General features: G+C 34.0%; 1 protein-coding gene across 1 annotated transcript in view; it reads right to left on the bottom strand.

The window, feature by feature from the left end:
• The window catches only part of LOC143247050 (serine/threonine-protein kinase RIO2-like), a 33,185-nt gene extending 9,826 nt beyond the window's left edge, over positions 1–23,359 (bottom strand). The window contains exons 1-6 of the mRNA XM_076494394.1: positions 23,218–23,359; positions 22,926–23,039; positions 17,097–17,151; positions 13,354–13,474; positions 13,017–13,105; positions 2,923–3,114 (exon numbers count right to left, since the gene is read on the bottom strand). Coding sequence (XP_076350509.1) covers positions 2,923–3,114; positions 13,017–13,105; positions 13,354–13,474; positions 17,097–17,151; positions 22,926–23,039; positions 23,218–23,353 — 707 coding nt within the window. The 5' untranslated portion in view covers positions 23,354–23,359. The remainder of the gene's footprint in view (positions 1–2,922; positions 3,115–13,016; positions 13,106–13,353; positions 13,475–17,096; positions 17,152–22,925; positions 23,040–23,217) is intronic.
• Positions 23,360–26,822: the final 3,463 nt, after the last annotated feature.

Raw genomic sequence — 26,822 nt, 5'->3', positions numbered from 1 at the left:
GGTTTGATGTACAACATACTTCTTTTGAGTTCCTTCAACAACCACTATATACAATTTTCTACACAGTTTTATACCAACTAAGTTAGTCTGTGCACTGAAAGTATAAAATGAAATATATAAACCACAAAACTGGAAAACACATTTGTTAATTTCTTAATATAGTTGCCATAGAGTAAAGAAGCTTTTTTCCAAATTAAAAAGGCTTGTGATGTAACAGGAAATAGTTCAATTCAGAAACAATTTCAGCTTAAAATTAAAACTATATTTTTATTTTGATAAATTGTATGCACATGGCTCTTGAATAGGTGATCCCATGCTAAGTCTTTACTTTAGGCTTATTATATCAACACTGACTACACTTATAAGGTTTCACAGTACTACCCCTATCACGGCCCCCTTGCAACCCCCTTCCTAAATTCATAAGAGGAAGACAGTAATTGACTATTCTAAATGGATAAATACATTCTGGATTTTTTATCTCCTCCTAATTTGAGAAATCCAGTGAGACAAAAAGATGATCAATGCTTTTCTGAAGGGTAGGATTAGTTTACTGTTTGTTGGCACCAGCCTATGTTGAAATTAGGTGAAAAAATAGTAGTAGTATTGTTTGGAAATAGAATGGTGACCTTGTGCCATAGCAATATTTCTTGTTATCTGTCTGTCCATCACAATTTTGAAATGGCTGATGATTGGAGATGATGTAAATAACTTCCATCAATGTTGGTCATATTTCATACGTAGAAATTAACAAATTCTCCCAAGGATCTTGTTTGATCCTTCTCAAGGTTACACAGAGAAACATATGAGTAGATATGCATAAAAGACATACACAATTCACAGGTCATAGATCATTGCGGTCAGAGGGAACAAAAGCCAGAAATCTTATATAGCATCTGTTCTCTTTATGTGTAAATCTTTATAAAAGATGAATAGATTAGTAAATAGATAGAGATGCCTGGAGTTTGTAATGTAACCAGAGATCAAATCCTGGAAATGTTTAAAATGCTTCTCTTCCTAAGGATTTTGTTTGATCCTTCTCAAAGTTAGATAAAAATAAGTTGAGAGAAATGCCTTTAAAGTAATGTACGATTTTCAGATTAAAAATTATCTGGGATCTGGAAGAGGCAAAAACTCAGAATATTATTAAGGCCACAAAGCATTTAAGATGATCATTCTTTTCTTTTAATTTTCAAGCTGATGTACTATTACTTCATAAGTCTCATTGGTTGAAGTTAATAGTTGTCTACTAGATCAAATATAATCTGGAAAAAAAAGGCCAGCTTTCCAAGCCCTAAGTGAAAAATTAATGTCATATTTAAAAAATTAACTTAGAAACTCATTTCTATTTTGCTAACATTAATCTGTGCTGTAATATTATGGTCTTCCAGTGAATTTGTTTGGCCTTGGTATCCCTTGAAAATAAGAGAAAATCCAAGGTAAAATGGCTTTGCTCTAAAAATGACAAACTTCTTTGCCAGATCCTTAACCTTGTTTTTTCCTGTTGGTTGCTGGTGAAATTTAAGCCTACTCTATAACATCCTAAGTAACTATCAAACGTTTTTCTAAGGTAAAAAAACAACGTTTTATCTGTTATTTTCTCTACATTAACTGTATATACAAAAGGTAGACCTGAATAACCTTGTAACCATTATAAAAGAAATCAAGAAATAAATCATAATTATCAACCTTTCATTCTAGAATGACTGCAAACTGCAACAGGAAACCACAAATGTTTAATCTAAACAGCTCATATATCCTAATAACATATATGTATTTATAATACTGTCATATACCACGTACTGCACACGCAGTCCATATTACATATTGAATAGCATAACTCTGGCCTTTGTAAAATAAAAATGTTTTAGTATTTGCACTAGTGAACCAATGTTTTGTAAAACACTGTAACATTTTCATTATATTGCAAAAGATGACCTAGGAAGGTTGAAACATTGTTCTCTCCTTATCAATAAAAGAGTTAATATCCATACAAGTTGTTCTGAGACACATTTTTATTTCAAGTGGGTTTCTCATCATCAAGAATTTCCTATCACTATTAGAATTTTTCCAGCTTTTTAAATGTGATAACAGCTGCTAAACATTCAGCATATATCTTCAATATGATTCCCATGGGAATAAAGGATGAACTGGAACCAAAATAGACAATCTTCTGTACAGAAAATAGAAATATGTCACTTGTAGTATAAAACACCAGAGAACTATCGGGAATTTGTGAAAGATGAAAGGCAGGCGTGACAAGTGGAACTGATTTCCTATTTTACTGTTCTGTAAACAAATAAAAGTAAAGGCTATAAAATATATTATAATGAGCAATTTACATTAAATTCCACAGTTTTGAGAGGGATGACAAATAAATCAGAGAAGAGGAAAAACCTGGAGAACAAATGTTGTGGTTTTCTATACTAGGAGAGATTGAGGATTGTTTTTTAATATCTTTGTATCAAATTAACAACTTAAAGTTACATTACTTTGAAGGCATTTCTCTCAACTTATTTTTATCTAACTTTGAGAAGGATCAAACAAAATCCTTAGGAAGAGAAGCATTTTAAACATTTCCAGGATTTGATCTCTGGTTACATTACAAACTCCAGGCATCTCTATCTATTTACTAATCTATTCATCTTTTATAAAGATTTACACAACTTAAAATTAAAATTATATAATATTAAAATCTTGTTTATTAATTACACCTTGATTAAGTTTATTTGTATAAAATATCAAAATAATGTAATTAACTTTTGAATGTATTTCTCTAAACAGTAAAAAAATGCACAGTGAAAAATAACTAGATAGTGTTAATTGTTTTAAACAGTGTCAAACATAGAGTTTGTTTCCACATACTGCTAAGATAAATATGAAAACATTATTTGGTGAAATAAATTATTATGAAACATAACTCACCATTCAGCATTAGGATGCATTGTGGATACCATCTGAGGAAAGTCAATTAATGTAGCATGGTCCTTTTCATCCAGCATGATGTTAAACTCATTGAAATCTCCATGTATAAGCCCATGATTGGCTAATCGCACAAGCAAGTTCATTAAGTTGTCATATAAGACTGGAGGGTCAGCAACATGGTGGACTTGACATCTTTTTTATATATATTGAACAAATGAAACAATTACATTTGCCTTTTCACCAGATACAAATGTTTGACACACATAAAACTCAATAACAATAATTTTTTTGAGCAAAGAAAATAACTTTTCCAATTGTTTTAATTTATTTCAAGATTAGCTAATAAAACAAAGTCATATGGAGGGTTAATCATATTTCACTCTCTCATAGCATAAATTTCAAATCTTAAAAAATATTTTAATTTTCTATGTTCTAAGTTTGTAACATTAAATTTAATTGAGGTCTTCATGTGCTACATTTGTCTTGAGCCATTATATTTTTACAGACTAACCACTCAACAAACTTATCTGTTGATTTATCCAATGGCTGCATCATTAATATGCTATATTAATTTCTGTAATTTAACTGTGAAAGTCTCAACAATGTCCTAGTACTTCTGATCCTGCTGACCACACATTTATTTTTTGGAAGTTATCCTGAAAAAAAGTTTCTATTCATTCTTTAGTGTAATTGCAATTTCATTTTATTATATATTCAAACATCTAAGCACGCCCTCTACATTCTGACACTCAGTTACATGACCCCTTTCAAACATGTGGTCAGCTTCTGGTCAGTTACCTCTTCCTTTCTTTGTAAACCGGAGAATGACCGAAGAAAGTCAAAACGTTGTTCTCTCCTCTACGTAAAAACTTTTCTCACCCCAAATGAGCCATTTTTACAAATATAATTTCATTTTGTTTTAATTCAACAACAACAAAAATCAAGTGCTCTAATGTTCCAGGTTTCTGAATAAGGTCAAATTTAAACCACAAAACTTGATGTAAAGCTACTCTTCTGTGTATCGATATCAGCTTCCATCATATTTGTAAAAGGTCATGGACTTACAGTGACTGACAGATATGCATAAAAAGAAGACAGTGTGAACACCAGTCTTATTTTCGTAGTTTGTAGAAATGTAACCTGATGTTGACAAACTTTCTTGTCAATCTGGTCATAGAGGACAGAAAGTTTATTTCACATTACAATTCCTCCTGATAGTATCCACACTCCACTTTTGCTTTACTGTGCATTTTGTGAAGTTTAAATGTTTCATAACATGACAAAACTGTGAAAAATAGCAAACTGTCAAGAACAACCACGTTCTTTATTACTGACTTTAGACCAGACATCACTTCATGGTGAGTACCAAGTTGCTTGTTTCAGGGCATTACATTATGGTGAGTAGCAAGTTGCTTGTTTCCAGACATTACATTATGGTGAGTAGCAAGTTGCTTGTTTCCAGACATTACATTATGGTGAGTATCAAGTTGCTTGTTTCCAGACATTACATTATGGTGAGTGCCAAGTTGCTTGTTTAAGGACATAACATTATGGAGAGTACCAAGTTGCTTGTTTCCAGACATTACATTATGGTCAGTACAAAGTTGCTTGTTTCCAGACATTACATTATGGCGAGTACCAAGTTATTTGTTTCCAGACATTACATTATGGCGAGTACCAAGTTGCGTGTTTCCAGACATCACTTTATGGTCAGTACCAAGTTGCTTGTTTCAGGACATAACATTATGGAGAGTACCAAATTGCTTGTTTCCAGACATCACTTTATGGTCAGTGCAAAGTTGCTTGTTTCAGGACATAACATTATGGAGAGTACCAAGTTGCTTGTTTCCAGACATCACTTTATGATCAGTACCAAGTTGCTTGTTTCAGGACATTACACTATGGTGAGTATCAAGTTGCATGTTTCCAGACATCACTTTATGGTGAGTACCAAGTTGCTTGTTTCAGGACATTACATTATGGTGAGTACCAAGTTGCTTGTTTCAGGACATTACACTATGGTGAGTGTCAAGTTGCTTGTTTCCAGACATCACTTTATGATCAGTACCAAGTTGCTTGTTTCAGGACATTACACTATGGTGAGTATCAAGTTGCATGTTTCCAGACATCACTTTATGGTCAGTACCAAGTTGCTTGTTTCAGGACATTACATTATGGTGAGTACCAAGTTGCTTGTTTCCAGACAGCACTTTATGGTGAGTACCAAGTTGCTTGTTTCCAGACATTACATAATGGTGAGTACCAAGTTGCTTGTTTCGAGACATCACTTTATGATCAGTACCACGTTGCTTGTTTCCAGACATCACTTTATGAACAGTACCAAGTTGCTTGTTCCCAGACATTGCATTATGGTGAGTACCAAGTTGCTTGTTTAAAAACATAACATTATGGAGAGTACCAAGTTGCTTGTTTCCAGACATTACATTATAGGGAGTACCAAGTTATTTGTTTCCAGACATTACATTATGGCGAGTACCAAGTTGCGTGTTTCCAGACATCACATTATGGCGAGTACCAAGTTGCGTGTTTCCAGACATCACTTTATGGTCAGTACCAAGTTGCTTGTTTCCAGACATTACATTATGGTGAGTACCAAGTTGCTTGTTTCCAAACATCACTTTATGGTGAGTACTAAGTTGCTTGTTTCAAGACATTACTTTATGATGAGTATCAAGTTGCTTGTTTCCAGACATCACTTTATGGTGAGTACCAAGTTGCTTGTTTCAGGACATTACATTATGGAGAGTACCAAGTTGCTTGTTTCCAGACATCACTTTATGATCAGTACCAAGTTGCTTGTTTCAGGACATTACACTATGGTGAGTATGAAGTTGCATGTTTCCAGACATCACTTTATGGTGAGTACCAAGTTGCTTGTTTCAGGACATTACATTATGGTGAGTACCAAGTTGCTTGTTTCCAAACATCACTTTATGGTGAGTACTAAGTTGCTTGTTTCAAGACATTACTTTATGATGAGTACCAAGTTGCTTGTTTCGAGACATCACTTTATGATCAGTACCACGTTGCTTGTTTCCAGACATCACTTTATGAACAGTACCAAGTTCCTTGTTTCCAGACATTACATTATGGTGAGTACCAAGTTGCTTGTTTCAGGACATTACATTATGGTGAGTACCAAGTTGCTTGTTTCCAGACATTACTTTATGATGAGTATCAAGTTGCTTGTTTCCAGACATCACTTTATGGTGAGTACCAAGTTGCTTGTTTCAGGACATTACATTATGGTGAGCACCAAGTTATTTGTTTCCAGACATTACATTATGATGAGCACCAAGTTGCTTGTTTACTGACATTACTTTATGATGAGTACCAAGTTGCTTGTTTCCAGACATCACTTTATGGTGAGTACCAAGTTGCTTGTTTCAGGACATTACATTATGGTGAGTACCAAGTTGCTTGTTTCCAGACATCACTTAATGGTCAGTACCAAGTTGCTTGTTTCCAGACATCACTTTATGATCAGTACCAAATTGCTTGTTTCCAGACATCACTTTATGGTGAGTACCAAGTTGCTTGTTTCCAGACATTACATTATAGTGAGTACCAAGCTGCTTGTTTCCAGACATTATATTATGGTCAGTACCAAGTTACTTGTTTCTAGGCATCACTTTATGTTGAATACCAAGTTGCTTGTTTCTACGCATCACTTTATGGTGAGTACCAAGTTGGTTGTTTGCAGACATTACAATATGGTGAGTACCAAGTTACTTGTTTCCAAATATCATTTTACTGTGGCATAAGTGACTTATTCTTTTAAATTTAAAGTAATTCTCCATCTACTTTAGAATGTTGGATGATAATCCAACATTAAATATGCAAATTGGTTTATCAAATTTAGTATTATGTATAAGAGATGCAGTAATAAAAAGAGGTAGCTCCAAGTTTGTATTTTTATTTCTTTTGAAAGGACTAACAATTTAGCCTCTTGTTTATTCATAGAACTATAACAAAAAATATTTCAATATCAAATGATTATTTCAGCCTAATATTAGTGAAACACTAGTATGATGTTAAACTTATACATTATTCAATTTAAAAAACTGTAATAAGTGTGGATAATCCTGTAAATAAGATTTAATTGTAAAAATATAACTTTTATTTAATCAAAATACTTCTAAAATTAAGAGAGAACAAACATTAAAAAAACACAAAAAAATGCATGCACAGATTAATATAGTGAAAAAACAAGGATTGGGTCAATAAATACTTAAAATGGTTCACTTTGCACAAATGTAGCAGCAGGTAAGACACTTCACGTAAGTCAAGAGAGGTGTTACATGTGTAGTTCTACATGGTCTTCCTATATAATTTATATATTACTTACTTCTGAAAGAAGTGCAGAAGCATATCATACTTCATTATTGCAGCCCATTCAACATAAAGGGTTAATACTGATAAAACTATGAGTTGAACGACCATTTAAAACAATAAGTTCAGCTTCGTGTTCTCTGCTCAGCACACAACTGAAGCTACTGTGATAGTTCTGACATATTTACAAGGTATATGCTGCTTGCGTTGGGTTGGAAAAGACTTGTAATGATGAAAGACTATGTACAATGAAATAGATGAAACATGAGCAGAGCATTCAACTTTCTTGCCATACAGGAACAGTGAAACTAACAGGTAAACATTGATGAATCAAGCCATCCCTTTTTAATAGAAGATGCCAAATGCCATGACTGAAGGTTAAACTACTGTTATGTTAAACTACAGTACACTACTGTTATGTTTTATTAAACCACAAAAAAATACATCTTATTGTTTAGAGTTCCACATGTCTGACTAGCAAATGCCAAAATATAAGAAAGTAATTATCTGAAAGCACCTGAAAACATAGGTGCTAATATTATGGGTGTTGTTGATCTTCAACTAACATTTACTAATGTCAATGCTGCTAAGCTCTCAAACTAGTGTAAACTAGTTCCAACAACTACAATCGTGTGGAAAAATTGACACTAATGTCTAGAAGTCAAGCAAAAACTGTATGCAGGGCTACATTCAGGGATGCCAATGACATTTATGAAAAAAAGAGGAAAAGGTATATACCCTGGCGCTGGAGGTGCCACATCGCGGCGCAGTTGAGCCTGTCTGGGGCTCCGGGGGCATGCTCCCCTGGGAAATTTTAAAAAAATGGATGCTATTTGGTGTGATTTGGTGCAATCTGGGACATAATTTCTTTATGTTTTTTGACATTGTAATGTTGGAAAAGTACAAAATATATATCATATAAAATAACAAAAGGAAATTAAAAGACTAAATCAAACTAATAAAAACTATATCTTTCATTTACAGTTTTTAGCAGATTGATTTATTCTTTTAATTTGCATTCATTTTTTAGAAGATATATCAAAATATCTAAAATTAACAAATAAAATAAAAAGTAAATAAATGAAATTTAAGATTTTTATTTGCTATTTATTCAGTTTAATTTTTTCTAAATCAAAATATATTAGTAATATGAGTTAATAAAGCCAAAATAACTCAGTAAATATTTCAAATACAAATCATTTCATTATTATCCTTTTTGTCATAAATAACATCATCATCATCAACTACTGGTATGCTGCCAATTAAATGTTTTACAATCAGTGATGTCGAGAAACCCACTTGTTGAGAAATATATATGCAAAAATTAATAAAGCCAAAATAACGAGCCGTTTTTGCATATATAAATGTTTTACAGTCATTCCCAATAACTACTTCTCTGCTGCATATATTCCATACAATTTTCAAATCACATAAAATTACTCTTTTGACTAATCATGACTACCTACAGTTCAAATTGTTCATCTATGCAATCTTGTCATTATACTACTGGTACCTTAATGTCAGTGAATTTTCCATTCTTTCACAAATTGACAATACAAACTAAAACAGCATATGAAGGAAAGCTATGACATTGCTTAAAAATTCAACTACTGATATGGTTCAATATTAAACTACTGATATCAGTGATATGCCTCAGAAATTAAATTTTGTACAGCCACTGACATCAACAACTACTGCTCTGCTGCATGTATTCCATTAAAATTTCAAATTACTTAAAATTACTCTACATGACTACCTACAGTAAACCTTGTTCATCTATACAATCTTGTCAGTAAATTACTGGTACCTCAATATCAGTATATTTTTCATTCTTTCACAATACAAACTGAAACAGCAAATCAAGGAAAGCTTTGACATTGCTTCAAAATAAAATTAATGATATGCTTTAAAATAAACCACTGGCACTGTATGCTGCAGATAATAATAAAATGTTTTTTCAGTCACTGATATCAACTTCTGCTCTGCTGCATAAATTACAGTCAAATTTCAAATTACTTAATTTCCATTAATCAATCTTGGCTACTTTCCTCTTTTTCAAGACAAGGGTTTCCAGTGCTCTCTTCCAAGCTTTTTTTCTCTCTCCTTCTCTGAATGGGCCTCTGCGGCTTTCTGGACTTTTTTCTTTAGCCAAGGTGGCTGGGCCAGATTTCACAGAACCATAGGCCTCAAGCCTTTCTGCCCTTTTCTTCTGATTCTCCCTCAGCTTTGAGGTATACTTTGAAGCTGCTGATCTAATGTCCTTACACATTCTGTTATCTACAGGATCAAAATGAACATCTTTCCTTTTAAACATTTCAATCGATGTTGTTTCTTTGGAGCGTAGAGAATATTTTATCGTCTGGTATGCACACGATACCAGACCACGAGACCTGCAACGAGACTGCCTCCAAGATGGCGGTCAGATTTTTTTTTCTGCAATAAACATTGAAAAAATACGATTTCTCCTCAAAAACCACCTACCAGACCACCAAATCGCTCATATTTTCTCCTTGAATTTACACGAATCTCGTGGGTGATCGTTGGCCGTTTGAAAACCACGGAAATCCTCGTTTCAGCGAAAAAATGGCACGCATGTACATTATCTTGTGAGAATAGTTTCTAATTTTTAAATCTCTCTTGTATTCTTACTTAATTAAATGCATTGAAAATGATGGTGTTTTTTTGTATAAGCCTTCCCTTTTTCTCTTATGTGTTGATCAGTGCTGCCCAGAATACAATGCAATGTGCAAACAGACTTTACAAAAATTTCACTGTGAGGGACTTGTATGTTACACATGACTGTATTCAATATTCACTGTACTCCTTTAATTCACAGAGTCCAAAATTCATTAGATCTTGGTCACCATCATGAAGGGGTTTTCCTCCTGGTTGCAGAATGATGAAGAAAGCTTCTTTTTGGAAACCATTTCTTAAGATATACTACATACCATGACCTCACACTTCATGGAATGAAAGCCTCCTTGTTATTACTATCACGATACTGTGCCATCAACATCAAGGACACTTACATCTTATCAACAACCATTAACAGCTTTGTATGATTTCAAATTAAAGATTTCCTCAAAATCTTTGTAACTAGAAAACTGTAGTACAAAAGATTTACCTCTGGAATATCGAATGTAAGTTAATATGGAACAACTCATATAATGTCTTTAACCTTACCAACACTGCCTCGGCATATCGGATCAAACATGTCACCATTTGTACTTGTTACAGGTTACATAACTAGTAACTTCTAATATATTAAGTATATCTTGATAAAATCTTGATAGTATTTGTTATTAATATTTTTTCCTGAAATTGTCGATTCTTTTTTAACTAGTATGAGAACAAAGTGGTTTTAATTTGAGATTAAACATACTTTTCTTTGTCTCAAGAATCTCGTATTTCACTTGTATAACTTCTATAGCCTCTTAAATGAATATATAACTTTTTTCACTAAAACTTTATATTTTATCTGTTATTACATTACTTGAATCTTCAGCCTGTAGAAAACTCAAATATAATTAAAAGAAAAATTGCAAAATCAGAAATATAACGAGCAGCTGCGTCGTCTTTCCTTCATTATTAATCACAAAGTTTCAAAGTTCATACCCTGAGAGTTTCAAATGTTAAACTTATCACATAAATTTTCTATGTTTATTTTACTTTCAACATCTAAAGTTAACCCCACTGTAAATAAAGCTGAAATTACTAGCTGTCTCACGTTTTAGCTCTTCGCATACACCATAGTATGACAACCTGGAGAGCAAGAACGCACATGCAAAACAGAAAAGTGTCGTTCATACATGCCCTTGCCCCAAGAACACAATATTGGACTAAGCAGCTTATGTTTCCTACAATACTTATAAAACAAATTTCCAAAGGTAATAAAATTGCAATACGAATGTGTGAAAACATTTATTATGTGGTTTAAAGTTACACTGGTCCAATAAACATTGTAGGTTCTGAGCCTCACCAATCCATTGCTATCACAGGTGTTTCAGTACTACTACTCGTGTATATAATGTTTGTGGAATTTCACAGAACATGTTTATGAAAGTGTTATTTGGGCACATACTTATAAAGTTTACTAATTTAGAAAGTAAATGAGAAATACATTGAAAAACATTCATTTTGAGTATGCACCCGTGTCAAGAAATTCTGCACTTGGGCATATGTACTATCCTAAGCCTTGTTTAGACTTGTAGGTGGGATGTGTAGATAATTTTTGTAGGCTACAAATATTAACTTTTGAAAACTAAAAAAAACCATCAAATTACAGTATTAGTATACTCTAAGTTCTTATAATTTACTGGGGTCTCTAAGTATATGTGGGTGGAAATCTAATTCCAATTCAGAACAATGACTTATTGATCACACATTTACAATTTCAGCAAAATTCTTTCTTTTGCCTTCAAGTTACTTATAAACAACTGTCAGAATTACGAAGAAGGGAAAATTTTCTTTCTGTTGGTTATAAACTTGAGCTAAGTAGTAGGTGGTACTACTTGAGAATTTTCAAATGATTAGTTTGAAGGGCAAAGCCACTAGTAGATATGCTATATATATATTGATATCTCAGCAAATCATAGAGATAGGATGTTCTTATTTAATATTTAGCTTGTCTATATCTCAAATTCAAGTTTCTATTCATTAGCTACTTGTATATGTTGTATGGTGGATGTAATAAAATAGAAATTGAGCAACAAGACAACTGGACGTGTTATATGACAAACAAAAATGATACAACTTTTTTCTTTACATTTCCTTTCAAATTAAGAAATTAAAACATATATAATTTTAAAAATTGAATTATAAACTACATTTGATGCCAATCTCACTGATATAAGTAGTAAAAATGTTATTTGATAAATAATTTGAAAATAACGCCCCAAACGGCATGACACGTGCACTTTAACCAATAGGGTAAAAGTGTTATAAAGCATTCTGGTACTAACATTCAGAATATACTGGTGTCTGTAAGAACCTAAGATTGTCACAGTCTACAGAGACAGAACTGTCAAAATGTAAGCCCTGCACCCATGGCTCTTTCACAATGAAATAATAACAAGTCTCTTGAACTGAACTATGCTGCATTAGATATCACAGACAGTTCATGTGCACCATGTGACTTTTCTCTTTCCTAAATACTTACCTCTTGCAACATTTGCACCGGTTGAATTGAGCACTTAGAAACATTTCCATGGTTGCAGAAGAATGAAGAAAGTTTCTTTTAATTTAGAGATACTTTCACTAGTGTTTTTTACCATACATTTTCTTAATGATTTCCCATCATTTATTTTTCATGATGTCAATAAAAACCTTTCATAATTGTTATCACCTTACCAGTGTAGGAGAAACCAATATTCTCATAATATAGTTGTGCCAGAGTTTATACAAGGATTTCTCCTGTGAGAACATCAACTTTCTAGTTTAATTTTACCTTTGGACAGCCTGGCATGTACATCCAAGTGTGTTTTCTGCCATTCATTTGAAAACAAACCACAATGGATTTTATGCAATACTTACTTCCACAAGGATGTCCAAACACTCTAATTTGCAAATACTATCATATTGTTTCTCTTATTATTCCATAAAAATATTTGTTATAGGGTGGATTTCTTCTGTCGTACTGAAACATTTTATGATGCAATAGGCCATTTTAGGATCTTTATACACCCACTCCTTTATAAAGACTTTTAAAATAGCAAGTTATTAATCTAATAAAAACAACTCACAATGGATATCCTTTAACCATTTCCATTACAACACAGTGTCGGTTGAAGTCAACTGGTTTTGGTACTGGAAAATCTCTCTCATGCAATGCCTACAAAACAAATTACTTTCCATAGATCAAATACTAATAATACTGCTGGCAGTATGATTCATCTTTCATTAATCAAATGAATATTTAATTTGCAGTTAGTATAACTCTGAATGATAATTTCACCACAATGTTACATTTTTAGCACCCATGTACATGCACTTTAGTTACTATCAAATAATTTATTGATATTACAGTTTACAAACATTCAACATTAAGCTTTGATAAACATAAAATGAATTATCACTTACCTTCATAAATGCGAACTCTTTTACTGCTGCTAACTGTGATAGGTAAATCCATGATGCTTTATGCCTGTGTCTGTGATAGTCTCGTTTCTCTTTCAACTTGCGGAACGACGTTCTACCTAATCTGTTTGTGGAATGTGAAGAAAAAACTTTTCAAACTTATTTTTAAGTTTTGTTCCTATATATGTGTGACATCATTAAATTTAAAATACAGGATGATGCAAAAATCAAAATCATTTTTTTTGTTGTTGTTAAAAAACTATTTGGGTTATCATTAGATTAATTTGCAAGAATATATGAAAAAGATTCCATTGTGATATTTAAATTAATTATGAAATCTCCAATCAAGTATTAACACCTCTAAACATTAAACATTTTTCTCAACAAGTCATTAATTTTTTGCTCATGTAGGTTCAACATGGTATTTACGGTTACCCTTGATTACAGTTGATTGGCATAATCAGATGATACCGGTTCTTCACAAGACGTTTCACTCTTGAGAAACCCAAACATAACTGTGTTGTTTTGACAACACAAACCTCATAAATCTTCCATATATAATTTATCCATTTGTGTGCTCAATAGATGTTACTAACATCACTTGATCTTCTTACTTCACCCAATGAAAATACTTAACTAATTTGAAAAACTTCAAAGAATCATGTCATATGATGTAACGTAATTTTGGCAAGAAATGACTTTTCACCTTACGCTTTAATGTTTTTTGTTCCTATCAGTTTTGGCAAGAAATGACTTTTCACCTTAAGTTTTAATGTTTTTTGTTCCTGCAATCAGAAAGTTACATTTTATATATCTGGTCAGTTTCAACTCAACTGATATTCATCACCATATATCTTTTAATATTTTATTCTCCTAACTGTAAGTTACATTTTATATATCTGGTCAGTTTCAACTCAACTGAAATTCATCACCATATATCTTTTGACAATTCATTCTCCTAACTGAAAGTTACATTTTATATATCTGATCAGTTTCAACTCAACTGATATTCATCATCATATTTCTTTTGATATTTTATTCTCCTAATTGAATGTTACATTTTATATATCTGGTCAGTTTCAACTCAACTGATATTCATCACCATATTTATTTTGATATTTTATTCTCCTAATTGAAAGTTACATTTTATATATCTGGTCAGTTTCAACTCAACTGATATTCATCACCATATATCTTTTGATATTTTATTCTCCTAATTGAAAGTTACATTTTATACATCTGGTCAGTTTCATCTCAACTGATATTCATCATCATATTTCTTTTGATACTTTATTCTCCTAATTGAATGTTACATTTTATATATCTGGTCAGTTTCACCTCAACTGATATTCATCACCATATATCTTTTGATATTTTATTCTCCTAATTGAATGTTACATTTTATATATCTGGTCAGTTTCAACTCAACTGATATTCATCACCATATTTCTTTTCATATTTTGTTCTCCTAATTGCAGTAGCCATCACTTCAGGCTAGAAATCATAAAGAAACAAAACACTAAAAATAACAAAGCTTTTTCATAACTTCGGACCTCACCTTTCAATGTTCCACAACCATTACCTTTGTAAGACTAGGTAATAATATGTTTGCTTGGAGATTTGAACAGTTAAAGAGTATTGGTATTGCCCAACTCCCTACAAAGCAGGATTCAAACAACAAGCAATAATAAGAGAGAAAAGGATTCCTGAAAAGTAAAAATAAGAAAAAAAGAAAATACCCAATCAAAGTCTCAATGAATTCCAATATTCTAACATGGGTACATGCAAAAGACGATAACCCGAAGAGGAAGAAAACCTCAATACAATGCAAATAGTAAAAAATGGACATATCATTGGTATTCCAAAGGATTTTGAAGATGAAATGGCAATGAAAAAGTAAGATGTCAAACTAGGTGAGAAGGCACACAGAACAAAGTACAGGAGGAAGACAGAAAGAAGCCAATCCAATGAAGAACAAAAGAGAAGAAGGATTGTTACCAAGGAAGAAAGAGGCAGGAACAAACACTTCAGAAGGAAGTTGTGCAGACAATATAACAGAGACAAACATGTAAAGGACATTAACACGGGTGTTCAGATGAGGATGAAGGTGTGAAACAGAAAGAAGGGGAAATGGCTAAACAGAGGAGTTATCTTCACAAGCTGCTAAAGTGTTAGAGAGGAAAAACAATCCTAAAAAGGAAAAGATATGTAGAAGAATGAAGAGGATACGAAACATCAACAACAAGTAAACAGACCATTGATATTCACAGATGAATAGAAGAAGGATGCAAGACGTAAGCAAAGGCGAAACAAGAAACACTGGGATAGTGGTTCAAACAGACAAAGTAAGGCAGTGCAGGACTATGTTAATATCCTCATCCAACAAGGCAGCCTGCCATGTCAGATGACAAATCTGGAAAGAACATATCCACTGTAAAGTGTAAGGGAGGTAAATATCTGTGGGACCAGGAAAGTCCAAAGGTGTGGATCAGGACTGCCCTTGATCCAGAACTTGGAAGAAATTTGTATGACAAAAAAAAAAAGTTGGTTGATCAGGAAAAGTTCCAGGACCCAGAAATCAATGATGAAAAAATACCATTTGTACTGAAAAACTTCCATATAGAAAGGATGAATAAAACAAGCCACAAAAGAGGCTAACCATCAGAAGTTGGATCACCTCACTAATGACCAGAGAAAATATATGCATAAAGATGAAAGACAGGATGGTCTGGAAAAAACACCAATGATTAAGGGTGACAAAAAAGGGACAGAGTTAGAGGAAAAGGAAATGGAAGAGGAAGTTGGAGCTGGAGGAACTGCAGAAACTACAGCTGAGACACAGCCATATCAGCCAACCTGAGCATCATGAGATATCTTGCACTCTTACTGGTAAAATGTTGATACATGATAATTTCCATAACAGATGCACTGCAATCAGTCCTAGGGGAGATAGAAAGCTTGTGGCATGCATAAAATGTTTTGCATATAGAGGGCAGCACTGAATGAGAATAGCTATTTATTTGAATAAAGGTAATGTACCATATTGGAAACAAAGAAATACGGACCCATTTGAAGACCTGCAACAAGCTGTACCCTAACCATACAGTGTAAAATGTGGCATTTTGTAACATCTTGGTATAATAAAAAAGGATCTCCATCAGAAAAAGTGAAATAAGCCCTGTGTACATAAGTTGCTTCCATGACATATTTGTTCCATAGCAGGAGAATGAAACAGAACTTAATGCTATTCTATAAGACATACAGATCAAGTCATTAGGTGTGGCATCTATGGGTTTCTGTGATATCATTCTTGTATGCTAGCTTGATTATGAAAACCAGCAAAGAGGTGGTAGAATGTTTAAGATATGACAACCTTTCAAGATATCTCCTGGTAATGTAAGCTATGCTTCAGTGCTATTTTCAAAATGCATAGCTGTCATATAGATGATCAGTGAATATGCAACATGGACTGCAATGATGTAGTGAGGCTTCACAAGAGTTTTGATACAACTTACTAGATCTTGTACGTAATCGGTATAAAAGACATGTTGAAGAAACAATTCACGTATACTTCTAACTTTATTCAATCTTCCAACACACTTGTCATCTTTATGACTTTACGGATATCAGATATAGTAAATATTAATAACTGGAAATAACCCAATTTAAAACCAAAACTGCTTAAGGTTTATAACATTAAGTGAACAAAATTGCAATATTCCTGATACAAATGTAAATATTCTTGCCTATGAATTTTCAGTACCATCTCTCTCCCATCTTCATCAGCAACAATGTATATATCTGTAATCATAAGTACAAAGAAAAGGGAAGAATGAAACTATAGTATTACATACATAAATAACAATAATACCAAACAAATCTATCAAAATAAAACAAAGAATTTTAGTGTTTTATCAGTAAATTTCCATGTAAAATTACAATAATATTTTATAATTACTATGTTAATTGTACAAATTTAACCATGTCATGTAAATAATTTTAACTGTTTAACCTGTTCAGTGCCGTAGACAAAATAACTCGTCCAAGCCGATCAGTGACACAGTGCAATGGATGAGTTAATTCATTCTCAATAATACACTAGATGTCAGCACCATACATGCATTTGACCTACTCACAAATTGTTTCACTTTCGATCCAAAATGGTGTCACAAAAAAAGATACAAAAAGAAGATCCATTGGAGTTGTATTTTAAACTTGGTTCAGAGTTTGAAGATAGCAGTGGTGATTCAGAAGATTTGGATTTTGAAGATTCTTTGAAAAATACGGAAATACAAGGCTCAGATGTTAGTGAAGATGATGATAACTGGCCATCAACCAGCACTGGTAAATGGGCAATAACACTGGGGAGTAAACGTAAAATTGCAAGTTGTGGTAGCAACAGTTCCAAGAAAAAGTGCCCAAATGACAATGATTGGAATGCTGAATCCTTTGCTGCTCCAGTTATAAACCCCTTCTCAGGAAATCATGGTGTCCAGTACGACGATTTGAGCCAAGATTCAAAGCCCTTTCATTGTTTTCAAAAGTTCTTCCATCCCACAATTGTCAACCATATTGTAACAGAGACCAATAAATATGCAGAAACTATGATGGCCCACGCTGATTTGAAGGAACATTCTAGAGTAAAATCATGGAAGCCAACTAATGAGAAGGAAATTTATGAATTTATAGGTCTGATAATGATAATGGGCATAGAAAGAAAATCAACTATTTCCATGTACTTCAGTACAGACCCTTTGCTTGCCACACTCATTTTTGGTCAGTGCATGTCAAAAAACCAGTTTCTTTTGCTGCTATTGATGCTACACTTTGCTGACAATACCCAGAAAAATACTGTTGACCAACGACAGCACAAGATACAGCCCATTGCTGACCATTTATCGGAAAAATTTAGAACCTCATATGTACCAAACGAACATGTTTGTATTGACGAATCTTTGATACTATGGAAGGGTCGACTGGGATTTCGACAGTACATTCCATCTCTAAGGGCTAGGTTTGGACTCTAAAGTTATGAGCTGTGCGAAAGCGTAACAGGCTATGTTTGGGACTTTTTCATCTACACTGGTGCCTCTACACAGTACAGCACTAAAGAGGGCAGACAGGGCAAACATGTTGAATGCACATTGATGGAATCATTGTTTGGACAAAATTATAAGCTCTATTTGAATCATTTTTTTTTACAAGTCCACTTTAGCAAAGTCATTGCTTGATCATGATACCTGTTTGTGTGGGACAGCAATGAAAAATCAAAATGGGATGCCAAAATGTTTCACAAGTATCCAATGGGGAGAAATGGAAGTGGCACAAAAAGAGAGCATTGGTGTTTTTCACTGGAAGGATAAGAGGGACATTTTCATGTTGAGTACAGTACATGACAATACCATGCAAAACACTGGAAAGATCAACCATGCTACTGGTGCAGCTATTGTTAAACCAAAATGTGTCATTGATTATAATCATTATATGTGAGGGGTTGACTTATGTGACAGTGTGTTGCATGCTTATCCAAGTATGAGCAAGGCTGTCAAGTGATACAAAAAAGTATTTTTTCACATGATGGATATAGCAGTGTACAATACTTTGGTAGTTTACAAATCACTGGGAAACAACCTGTCTCTCCTGGAGTTTAGACTCAGTGTCATCTGTACCCTGATTGAAGATTACCACACCTAGCACCCAAAACCCACTGGAGGCCGGCCTTCCTTGGAAAACCCCCTCCACCTCACAGAATGTCATTTCCCAACACTTATTCCCCAAACAGAAAAGAAAACGCACCCCACTAGAAAGTGTAAAGAGTGCTCTGACAAATCCATGAAGAGAGAAAGCAGATATGAATGTACTGATTGCAAAGTGGCTCTTTGTGTTGACCCCTGCTTCAAAACATTTCACACAAAAATGAATTATTAAATGTGTCATGTATTTCAATAGCCAAAAATAACATTTTGTGCGTTATTGTTTCATGTTTTGTACATATTTCTTCATTTTGTTTATAAGTTTGGCTTAGAGAAAAAATAGTATTTGTTGCTTATTTCCTTTGTTTTAAAAATTACTCAATTTTGCTGAAAAAAAACCAGCATAGGAGCTGCCATACCAACTGAAATACTTGGCAGTCAACAGGTTAATGAATAAAAATATAAGCAAACAAACAAAGAATAAAATATCTATAACTTAAGTTTATAATCTCTGAATTAAAGAAAATCACCATACAGACTTCCATACAGTAATATAAGGTGATTATAGAACAAAAACACAGGAAGGAAATGTTGAGTTATAAAATGCTATTGAATTTTCAAATGTTATTTAAATACTATTTAGTAATAAATATTATAAATAACATCTATATTAATGTACACTTAAATTATGCAATTATATATATACATACACACACACACACACACACTGCTGGCCAAAATCTTTAGGCCAATGAACAAAATAAAAATATGCATTTTGCATTCATAGACTAAACCACTTATTTCAGTAGAGCTTTGAAAGATGAAAATAAGAAAAAGGAAAATAAAAATAAAAAAACTTTTTAGCATTTGATATGGAAAATGTGAACACTATGAAATTACCCCAAATACCAGCTGGTCAAAAGTTTAAGACCATACTGAAATGAAGCGTTAATCGGTAAACACGTAACGAAATTTAGTCATTTGTGTTCAAGCATTAGCGTTGTCAACATCTCCCACCGACATCTCGTGGCGCCCCGGCATGGCCAAGTGTGTTAAGGCGTTCGACTCGTAATCCGAGGTATCTGCCATTTACTAAACGTTTTAAGACATATACACTGCTGGCCAAAATCTAAAGGCCAATGATCATAAAGAAAAAATATGAATTTTGCATTGTTAGACTCAACCACTTATTTGAGTAGAGCTTTGAAAGATGAAAATAAGAAAAGGGAAAATAAAAATAAAAAACTTTTTCAGCAATTAATATAGAAAATGTGAACACTATGAAATTACCCTAAATACCAGCTGGTCAAAAGTTTAAGACTATACTGAAATGAAGCATTAATTGGTAAACATGTAATGAAATTTAGTCATTTGTGTTCAAGCATTAGCATTGTCAACATCTCCTGTGTTACATTGGGTAAAAACATGGCAAAGGCTAAAAAGTTGACAGAGTTTGAACATGGCAGAATTGTCAAGCTGCAAAAGCAAAGTCTCTCTCATTGTGCCATCGCTGTTGAAACTGGACGTAGTAAAACTGCTGTTGCAAATTTCTTAAAAGACCCTGAGGGATACGGAATGAAAATTTCAAGTAACTGGCCCAAGAAAATTTTGCTAGCATTGAGCAGGAGGATTCGACGGGTTGTCTGGCAAGACACCAGCCAATCATCAAACTAGATTAAGGCCCTTATGTATGCAGAATGCAGCTCAAAAATAATAAGTCAGCATCTACGAGAGAAAGGTTTTAAAAACTGTAAAAGTCTTTAAAGGCCACGCCTCCTTCCATATCACGAAACAGCTTAGTTTGACTTTACCGAGAAGCACCAAACATGGGACGTGGAAAAGTGGAAAAAGGTTTTGTTCTCTGATGAGAAAAAAATTTAACCTGGATAGTCTAGATGGCTTCCAACATTACTGGTACAATTAGGATATCCCACCGGAGACATTTCCTAAATGACACAGTAGATAAAGATCCATCACAATCTGGAGTGTTTTCTCTTTCGATGGAACAATGGAGCTTCAGATTATACAAGGGCATCAAACAGCAGCTGGCTACACTGGAACGTTGGAGAGAGCATCCTCATTGACTGAAGGCCCTTGCTTGTGTGAAAATGACTTGATCTTTCAGCAGGACAATGCTGCAATCCACAATGCCTGCAGGGCAAAGGACTTTTTCATGGCAAATAATGTAATTCTTTTAGACCATCCAGCATGTTCGGCCAAACTGAACCCCATTGAAAATGTTTGGGAGTGGATGGCAAGGGAATGTATAGAAATGGATGTCAATCCCAAACAGTGCATAATCTTCATAAAGTTGTCTTCACCATTTGGAATAACATTCCAGCCAGCCTCATGCCAATGCTTATATTGACCATGCCAAAGCAATTCTTTGAAGTTATTTGCAATGATGGCCATGTAAATCACTACTGAGACCTCTTGTTGGGCATTTCATACCCTGTTTAGGACTTCTTTTTGATATGGTCTTAAACTTTTGACTGGCTAGTATTTAGGCTAATTTCATAGTGTTCACATTTTTCCCTATTCAACGCTAAAAAGGTTTTTATTTTTATTTTCCCTTTTCAAATTTTCATCTTTTGAAGCTCTACACAAAATGCATATATTTTTTTTATGTTCATTGGCCTTAAGATTTTGGCCTGAGGTGTGTGTACACACACACATATGTATTTTTACATTTAACATATTGAGAATGAACAATGAAAACCAGAAGTCTTTGGGAAATAATTTATTTTCTTTTGTATAATATAGCAGTAAAACTTCATGATGTGATTGTTATATTATTTTTGTCCCACTCTAGCTTGTTCTGACTGGATGTTCTTGGTCAATCTGTTTTTTCAGCTCAAATTAGTACTGTGCATATCATTGTTCTATTCTGCAAAAGGTTGTTAGTGCCAATAAAACTATGTGATTTAATCACAAACTTTACAGAGCATTAATATTTTACTAACATTTAATAGTAAAACAATTTCTATGATGTTTTACCAACTTTCACATTAAAGTGATTTAATATAAAAACTATAAGATATGTTTACCATATGATGAGACCAAGAAATATTTCAAGATATACAAAATATTATATTTACAAGTTCAACCAAGTTGTATTGGTAGCACAACCTGTAATCTGTGTGTGCCCTTAATCCCATGTAATTTTACATAAAGTGAACCTATCAATGGGCCTCCATTAAGACCACTGACCCTACAGCTGAGTCTCCTCTAGCTCCTACCTAAACATGCTACTCTCCTTACACATAAATTAAATTCCAATAAAAATAAATTTTATTAACTAACTCACTATCCTTATTTGTATTCAATTAAAATGTTTTAAAATGTATAAAAAAGTTCTAAGCATATTTTTGGGAAACCACCATGTTAACCAGTAAAACATATTTCATTTTGACAGACAAATAAAAATGATTAAGTGCTATTACTGCCCTAAACTACCTATTTATGGATTTATTTACAGATAACTACCAATCACCTTTTACTGAGAGCCAACATAATATTAATGTTCTTAATGTCAAGAAAGAAAATGTTTACAACTTTATCTTTTCAATATTATGAACAGAATAAACATTTCAATATCTATACAATTCCAGTAAAAATGTTAGCACACACAAGGGCAATAAATTCATAAAAAATACCCATAACTCAAGCACCTTCAAAAAAATGGCTATTCTTATGAACAGTCAACTATATGAAAGTACTCAAGTTTTGGGTTTTTTTGAAATTCAACATCTTTCCAGTTATGTTCAATTAAACTTTTCTTAGAAATAATTGTAACAAATTTTTAATCTATACTAACTACAAATAAAATGCTTTAAAAAGTAATGATTTTAAATTATCAATTTCAAAACTGCCTAGAAGTACCTGATTCTTTGCCAACACCTATCTGATTCCCAACAGACGTAACTACATTTTTCTTAGACAGAACATGTAGAGCCAGATAATTATAGCCCATGAATGTCAATCTATAGCCATCATCTACAAAACAACAAAACATACACAGTTAATGAATAACAAAGTTTGACTAATAGGTGCTTAATAATAAATGTGTTCATAAATGCTGGAATATTCTTGATTTTACTTTAATTTACATAAAGAAATGCAGTTCAAAATAATACCTTAACAGGTTGTTTAACAAAACACTTTTCACACTTACATCTTTTTCCACGTTCATAAGACAAAAGTTTATTTTTTGTCAGCTCTTTCAAATGCTTGTGACATCCACCATGTTTAAGGCTAGCTATTGAAGCTATCAGAGGAACAGGAACAAGCTCATGATTCTTCATACCCATTTCAACCTAAAGTACAACATTGCACAAAACACACTGACAAAAGTGTACCACAAAATTCTAATAACTTAAACAACTTATATCAAACACTGTTAAACGAAATTTTCAATAATATATCAATATGTAATAATACTCTAAAGAATTAAGTACTAGTACATGAATGCATTTATTTAAAAACACATGTGCATGCTTAGCAATTAGAAAAATATTTAGTTTCAAATAGTTCTCTAATCACTGAAACTGAGCATGGCCTAAAGGTTAACATGTCATCTTCCAAGTGCCAAAGATTTGAGCACTGATGATAATGAATATGTTTTACATTTTCTGCTGGAAGAACATTAAAAACGTGACAATAGTAGCTTTGATGCTTCCAAAACTTACCTCTTCTCATACTGATAGCTATTACTTGACTGCTAACGTTTCTTCTAAGCACTGGTCTGATTTTATTTTTATTTGCTTGCTCTAGTCATTTTTTTTATACCCACTCAGATGCCATTGGCAGTATTTATCTAGTCATCAATGCACCCTCTATCCTGATACTATATATAAACACCAGATTCCTATAATGTTATTATATCTTCAAGACTGGCACAACTCAGTCACTAACACTGGCTTGTGGTGGGAGGCAGCTTGGGAGAGTTTGATAGAGATAAGTATTACAGGAAGTACATTTTTTATTTAAGGAAATGTTAAATTCCAATGCACACTTATTTCCCCTTGTAGTGACAGCCAGAGTTCCACATTGATAAGGTGGAGGGATTAGTGAGGGCATTATCCGTTCAGAAAACATCTGCACAGATCATGGGTGTGTTAGCAGTGATTGGCACCCAACTGAGGAAACCACAGTACATCTAAAACAGATATGCTCTTCACACAGAACTGTACTGTTGGTAGAACTTTATTTGATTTATCCTCACTATATATCAGGTTTCATCCAAACAGCCAAGGTTCCACTACACTGGGTTGTAATTAAAGAGCCATGCCCCCTATATCCCATATTGGTGGCTAAAGCAATTAGACAATAAACAATATATATATTTAATAAACAAACATACTTATGAGCAGATTCCGACCTGCAACCATAGAGGGATGTGGTTTCAAACTATTGGAATCATGAGGAGAAAGTAACTGGTTATTTGGTGTTTTATGGTGCAAAGCAACTAGAATATCTGTGCCAAACAACTGGTAAAAAAATTATAAATAAAATTATTATGATTTATAAAAAGGAATCATGTTGAAACAAAGTACAATTTTTGAATTAAAAACTTAAAGAGACAACACATTGGGGCATCAGTCCCAGATAAAAGAAAACGATGAGTTAAAAAACTGACCAATGGAGTTACAAAACTGACCAATGGATAGTCTAGTCAGACAACCTCCTCCTCCTCATCCTTATGGAAACAAGACAGCCCAAGTCTAATAGAGGGTTTTAACTGAAAAAGCTTGTTATCACACTGCTCACTCCAAGTCGACTGCCATCTGGTGTGGAACAGGCACGGCAGTGATAGTGTCAGAGCACACAGACTTAGCTGCAGTGTCAGCGAGCTCATTTCTGTGAATATCAACGTGGCCTGGTAACCAGAAGAACTGGACAGATGTTAAAGAGAACTGGGCCAGTCAGTTTTTTAATATCAATAAAGGCAGGATAAGAACTAATGTGAAGTAATTCTAGGGCCAGTACAGAGCTAAATGACTTGGTACAAACAGTACAATTTGAGTACTGCTTAGCTTCTATGTGATCCAAAGCAAGAGAAATGACATAAAATTCAGCAGTTAACAAAGAAACTATATAGAGGATTGTGTGTGCAACCACCGAACCACAACAAACCATGGCAGAGCCCACACAGTCACCTGATTTTGAACCGATTTGTGTAAGTGGGAATGGAAGGATTGTTTGAAAGATGTATAGTACAGTTTTGATCGAATGAGGGCACGATAGATCTTTAGCACAGAACATCGACCTGCTCCCCGAGGTGGAAGAGAGGATATAGAGGATGTTCAATGCCCTTGTACACTTGACTTGTAGCTACTTGATGTGTGAAATAAAGGTCAGCTTGTGGTCAAAGATAAGCCCCAAGTACTTTGCCTCAGGGACCACAAGAAACACAATTTTCCTGACACAGAGTTCAGGATTAGGGCAACTACACAATTGGTTGCAAAAGCACATGAAAACAGTTTTAGAGAGAGAAAAGGTAAAACCGTTTCTTGTAGGCCATTTCAGTAAATGATTGAGAACAGTCTGTAGCTGCCGCTCAATAAACTTCATGTTTGACGACTGACACGAAATATCAAGACAATCATTAACCATGCTTTCTAACATTTTACAAAGACAGCTCATCAAAGAAACTGAACAGTAGTTTGAAGGAATCTTTGGATCCTTCCCAGGCTTAAAAAAAGAACAATAGCCAGGCACCATGCATCAAGAAAAGCATTCTCCTGCCACATCCACTTAAAAGCAACCAGAATACCAACAGAAGCAAGAGAGAGATGGTACAGCATCTCATAGTGTATATCATCTGGTATGAACAATGTACTGCAAGACCGATGAAGAGCAAGCTTGAGTTCCACCAGTGTAAATGGGCAATTATAGTCATAGAGATGATCAGCCCAAAAGGAAAGAGGCAAGGCTCTGTCTGAGTCTTGATGGCTAAGAAGGTGTAGAATGAAGTAGAAGTGCTAAATACCCAGCAAAAGCTTTTGTTGAGAATGTTGGTGGTGCTTTGGGCATTGGCAACCTCCTGACTATCACAGAGCAAGATCAAAAGGGGGACAGAAGTATGCTGGGCCACTGGCCTTTCAAATCTTGTCCCACATCACTTTGGAACTGGTGGTAGAAGAGATGCTGGTTGTGAATTTAATCCAAGATTCCTTTTGGCTTTGATGTCTTACCTGCTGAGCACGTGCATGCTGAAAAGTGATGCGAGTTGAAAGTGTGGGATATCTGTGTAAGGTATCCCAGGCCTGTTTGTGAACCTTCCATGCCTGTGTCAGGCAGGATTACCATGGAAAATATGTCAAGGTTTTAGGAATACACTGAGCACCTGCCCAGATAATATAGTAAGTCACTGCTGCTATACTGCCATCTATCAATGACTTACAGATGACGGCAGAATCAAATTCTGTGAAAGCAGTGAAAGAGAGCCAGTTGGCTTGCTCTAGGTTCCAGCAGGGCACATGGGTCAGGTGGCTTTGATATGGATAGCTATGACCTCCAAGGGTGTGTTGAGTGGCAAAGACAAGGCAGGCACATACTGATCAACCAGAAGTGCCACCTCTGTGTACATGCATCCATCACACAACTTGTCATTTCTATACAAAGATAACTGTTGAAAGGTCTTTGAATACAAAAGGAGTTCACTGTGTTTTGGAGTGGATGTTTCCACCAAGATGTCTCCAGAACATAATTTTTTTTTACTGTCTCTGAAGAGGTAGCAAGCCCCTCTAGTCTCTTTTGAATAAAAAACAGAGACAT

The sequence above is a fragment of the Tachypleus tridentatus genome, chromosome 3 (assembly GCF_004210375.1).
Source record: "Tachypleus tridentatus isolate NWPU-2018 chromosome 3, ASM421037v1, whole genome shotgun sequence".
Lineage (NCBI taxonomy): Eukaryota > Metazoa > Arthropoda > Merostomata > Xiphosura > Limulidae > Tachypleus > Tachypleus tridentatus.
Note: the sequence above shows the minus strand (reverse complement) of the source record. Positions and strands in the feature narration are given on the sequence as shown.